This window comes from Parasteatoda tepidariorum, chromosome 5 (genome assembly GCF_982258835.1).
Source record: "Parasteatoda tepidariorum strain Cologne lab strain chromosome 5, Ptep-v5.0, whole genome shotgun sequence".
In the NCBI taxonomy this organism is placed as follows: Eukaryota; Metazoa; Arthropoda; class Arachnida; order Araneae; family Theridiidae; genus Parasteatoda; species Parasteatoda tepidariorum.
In genome coordinates this window covers 7684103-7688939 of record NC_141759.1, presented here as the reverse complement: position 1 = coordinate 7688939, position 4837 = coordinate 7684103, and the positions used below count along the sequence as shown (strand labels likewise).

Here is a 4837-nt window from a genome sequence, read left to right as displayed (position 1 = left end):
TTTACTTTGGAAATTTTACATTTATTATTCTGGAAAATATTAACTAGGTTATTATAGGTTCAATTATTAATAATAGGCGATATTATTAAATAATTGTTTTAGGATTATAAAAGGTGTGGCTATTTATTGTTATTATTACATGTATTCTATTTTGATTTCGAGAAATAAAAAGGGAATAATTCTTTTTTTGAATATCAATTAATTTTTTTAATATAAAATTGCAAATAGCTGTTGAGAACTATCAATGTTTCAAACAACTGGTAGATAGTATGTTCTTACATGGAATTTCGTAATGCTTTTTTTTTTTTAAATAAAATAAAGTGACAAATAACAAAACAAAAATTTGCTATTTCAATTTAAATACTTTCATCATGTTATGTTAACTCACTAAAATGTTAATTGTATGCATTGGTTGAATTAAAATATTATCGCATGGCAGGTAAACTAGAATACAAATTGTGCAACATGTAGAAATATTAATATTTATTTAAAAATAAAATAAAATATTCTGTTTTTATCAGAAAAATTATGAATAACACTGGAACTATAAAAAAATTATGCAAAAGATGAATTGTATACCAATATATATATATATATATATATATATATATATATATATATATATATATATATATATATATATATATATATATATATATATATATATATATATATATATATATATATATATATATATATATATATATATATATATATATATATATATATATATATATATCTTACACGGCGATAAAAAAAAGCCTCGTTACAACTCCCCGAATGGCAACGCTAGAAAATAGACCAATGATTGCTGCTAAAAATGTCACATGCCAAATCCAGCTAAGATGGCTCAACATATAGCGCTTTTAAAAACGGAAACTGAAATAACCAGGGAGTGCATAAGCTAGGCAGAAGTCTTTGTCGATAGATCTCTATTTTAGTTTTTTGTCGAAAGCGTTTTTTTCACGAATTTAAGTATTACGAATTTATTTTACAATTTTTTATTTATATCACGAATTTATTTATTTTACTAGAATTTATTTGTTTATGCAGGTTTTTCCATTGCAATTAACTTATTTCAATTTTTAATAGACTTAATTATAGCCGAAATTTTAACCTTTTTAAAGAGATATCAGTTTTAGAAATTTTATCTTAAGATTTTATACTATAGCACATTTCTAATAGATTTAATGAATTACATGTCATTTATTTGAATTCAAATTTATTTTAAGGACTCGGTATTTACTAAAAAGATGTAATTTTTTTTTAGAAAAAAAAGTTGTTTTATGGATTTGAATGATTGTTTTGAATTCTTAGAATTTTGTGCATTTGCAATGTACCTAAGTTAGTAGCGAGCGAAGCGAACTTGGTTTGCGAAGCAAACCATATAACATTGCGTAGCAATTTTCGGGGGTTGGTGAGCGTTAGCGAGCAGGGGGCGCAGCCCACTAGTATATATATATTTGAATAAAACAATTGAAAATTGCCATTTTAGTAGTCTTGTTAAATTTTTTTTATTATTATACGTAATTTAAGTAAAAAAAAATTATTCATTGACTAAATTTAATTATAAAAGGCTTTCATTATAAGGTATGTATAAATGTTAGGGAAACATGTTTTAAAAATTTAACTAAGTGTTTTTATAGTAAAAATTTAAAAAAAAAAAGATAAGTAAAGTATTAACAATTCCTGAAGCAAAGCATTCTCACAATAGCCCGCTGAGTGACTAAAAGTCATGAAGGTTAAGCTTGCACAATTTAATTATCAACACTCATAATAGTGACAATGTGGTGGGCATTGCGTGCCGTCCGCCTTTACTTCATGGACAAGCAGACCCATCTATCTGAACCTGAATTAATAATTCTTCTTTACACTAATAGGAGACACACATTTTCTTTTAAATTAATTTTTTAGTAACAATTTACATAATTATTTAACTCAAATATAAAATTGCTAATTTTTTATTCACACATATTCTGCATTTTAAAAAACAGATACTGAATGTGCAGTGTATTATGAAATTTTTTCAAATCATTTCAGCTAATAGTTTCAACTTTAATTTGATTTTAAAAAAATTGTTACGTATTTTTCAGCATGTAGCTTTATTATTTTATTTGTCCAATAATAATTTTAAAACCACCCAGTATTAATAACTAACTGTTTATACGTAGATTTCCTAAAGATGAGATAAGACAAAAAGTATGGGAAGTAAATGTTCACAGTGAGGATTTCACAGCATCCAATAATAGTGTGTTATGCTCTAAGCATTTTACTGCGGATTCATTTGATAGACAAAGATTTGGAGGCACTTGATTAAAAAGAGATGTTGTACCTACGATTTTTAATTTCCCTCTACATATACACAAAAAGAAGTCAACTTACAAACGGAGGAAACTGGAAGACAATGTCCAATCTATTAATACAGCTGATAAATAAATATTAAAATGAACTTCTTTAAGAAGCTAAAATTTAACCTGTAATTTGCGAAGTTAAATACACGTTGTACAAGTCATAATTGTATATTTCTATTATAGGACCTTCTCGGAGAAAATGTTACCTTGGAGATTTCTCTGATACAGATGTGACTTCTCCCATAATGGCAAAGAAAATTTTACAAATAGCCAAGGAACAAATTAAACAGAAAAATGATACAATCAAAGACATCAGTCGAAGGAATAAAAGCTTAGAAAAAAGAATATCTTCTCTTGAAGAAATTTTAGAAAGTGTAAAATAAGAAGCTCCTATTACAGATTAAGCTAGCCGTGTTTTAAAAATAAATATTTCAAATGAGATTTACGATTTATTCATTGCATATTTTTTTTTCACTTTTCAAAAATTAGTTTAAACTATCTATCTATTAAAATAATTCAAAATTTGTCATTTTTATTAGTTATCAACACACAAAAATAATTGCTCAATTTATAAAACTAGATAAATTTAATTATTTTATTTTTATGTGCATCAAAGTATTTTTTTCTTTTAAATTAAGTCTTATTGAAAATTCTACTAATCTTGAAAGCAAATATTGTTGATATTCTGTATATTTCTATTTAAACCAAAGCTTTAATCACTTTTAAACTCACAAAATTCTTTTTAGTATTACTCTATTGTTTGACATGTTAATTGAAAAATACAATAAAAAATTTGACTCAATGAGTATATAATTTTCTTAAACTTTATGCATTCACAATATTTCTTAATGTAATAAGGTTCCCTCACCAAATATTCTTAAAATAAAATTCTTTAATTGCAGCTCTCTTTACCTGGACCTGCCGCTGAAATAATATCTAGAAAAGAAACTTGAATGCAAAAATACAGCACTGAATTGAAGAAATTTGCGCTGATATTAAATTTTTAGTCAGCAAAAGCTTATGAATTTGTCAGAAAAACTTTTTACGCGTGCTTACCGCATCCTCTAACCATTAGAAAATGGTATAGTTCCCTAAACACAAACCCAGGATGCACACAAGAAGCTTTAGTCTCACTTAAAGCAAAAGCAGAGGATGCTTCAAAGACAGATTCTGTAGTTTTGTGTGTTTTAAGTATCGCCATCCGGAGACATGTTGAATGGGATGGATCAAACTTTAGCGGATATGTAGATTTCGGAATCGAACTGGATGATGACGAAATGTCAGTGGCAAAAGAAGCATTAACCTTTATACTAAATTGCGTCAATGGGAGTTGGAAAATTCCCATTGGTTATTTTTTCATCAGCTTCTGAAAAAGCTAATTTAATTAATGAATGCCTTTCTTTTGCAGCTGATACTGGTGCTAAGGTAATTTCACTGACTTTTGATGGTACTTGCTCAAATATTGTCAGCTCTAACTATCTGGGTGCAAATATTGATGCTACTAGAGATGAAGTGATATCTCATTTTAAGCATCCAATAACAGGAGAAGATGTTAACATTCTTTTAGATGCATGCCATATGATAAAATTTGTGAGAAATGCCTTAGCTTCAAAGGGTTCTATGTGGCATCCTCATGATGGTCTTATTCAATGGAGGTTCATCGCTGAATTGCATAAATTTCAAAAAAGTGAAGGCTTATGTGTAGCCAATAAACTGAAAATCGGACACATCGAATGGCATAGAGAGAAAATGAAAGTCAAATTAGCTGTGCAAACTTTGTGTAACAGCGTTGCTGATGCCCTTGAATTTGTGGCAGATGATTTGAAACTCGATCAGTTTAAGAAATGCAAGGCAACAGTGAACTTTATGAACACAATGAACATTATGAATACATTTTTTGACATTTTGAACAGTCGACATTTTTTAAGTGAAGGTTTTAAAGCCCTCTTAACAGTTGCTAACCATAATAAAATTTTTGAGTTCATTAACTTTGCTATTGGATACATCCGAGAATTTCGAACGGCAGCAAATGGCCCTTTTTGCTCATTCATTCAAATAGAAAAACGGGATTTATAGGCATTTTAGTCTGTTTTAAAAGCCTTCAAAGTATTTACAATACATATTTAGCTTCCCTAACTCCTGTTTTAAGAATCCTAATGACGTATAAATTGTCCCAAGACCATCTTGAGATGTTTTTTAGTGCCATTCGGTCTATGAGTGGGTTTAATAATAATCCTACTTCAAGACAGTTCACTGCAGCGTATAAACGACTGCTCTGTCAGCATGATGTTATGACATCAGTTAATTCAAATTGTTTAAATTTAGATTCAACTAATATTTTAAATCTTAACATGAAAAATGATTGTTTTGTGACAAGAATTAATCGTGATGCAGTGAATGTCGATATGAAAGCCGAAGAAATTATATCAGTTGCTTCTAACACAAATATTACTTTAAGTAAATATACTTGTAATGTGGTTTCATAT

General features: G+C 27.9%; 1 protein-coding gene across 1 annotated transcript; it reads left to right on the top strand.

Annotated features, from left to right (window-relative positions):
• Positions 1 to 3674: 3674 nt before the first annotated feature.
• On the top strand, positions 3675 to 4427 carry LOC147808542 (uncharacterized). Its single transcript, XM_087162604.1, has one exon. It carries the CDS (start codon positions 3675 to 3677, stop codon positions 4425 to 4427), a length of 753 nt encoding a protein of 250 aa, XP_087018730.1.
• The last annotated feature ends 410 nt before the right edge of the window (positions 4428 to 4837 follow it).

Bases quoted from the DNA above. Each gene is read 5' to 3' on its own strand.
- LOC147808542 (XM_087162604.1), top strand. From the start codon at position 3,675: ATGGGAGTTGGAAAATTCCCATTGGTTATTTTTTCATCAGCTTCTGAA.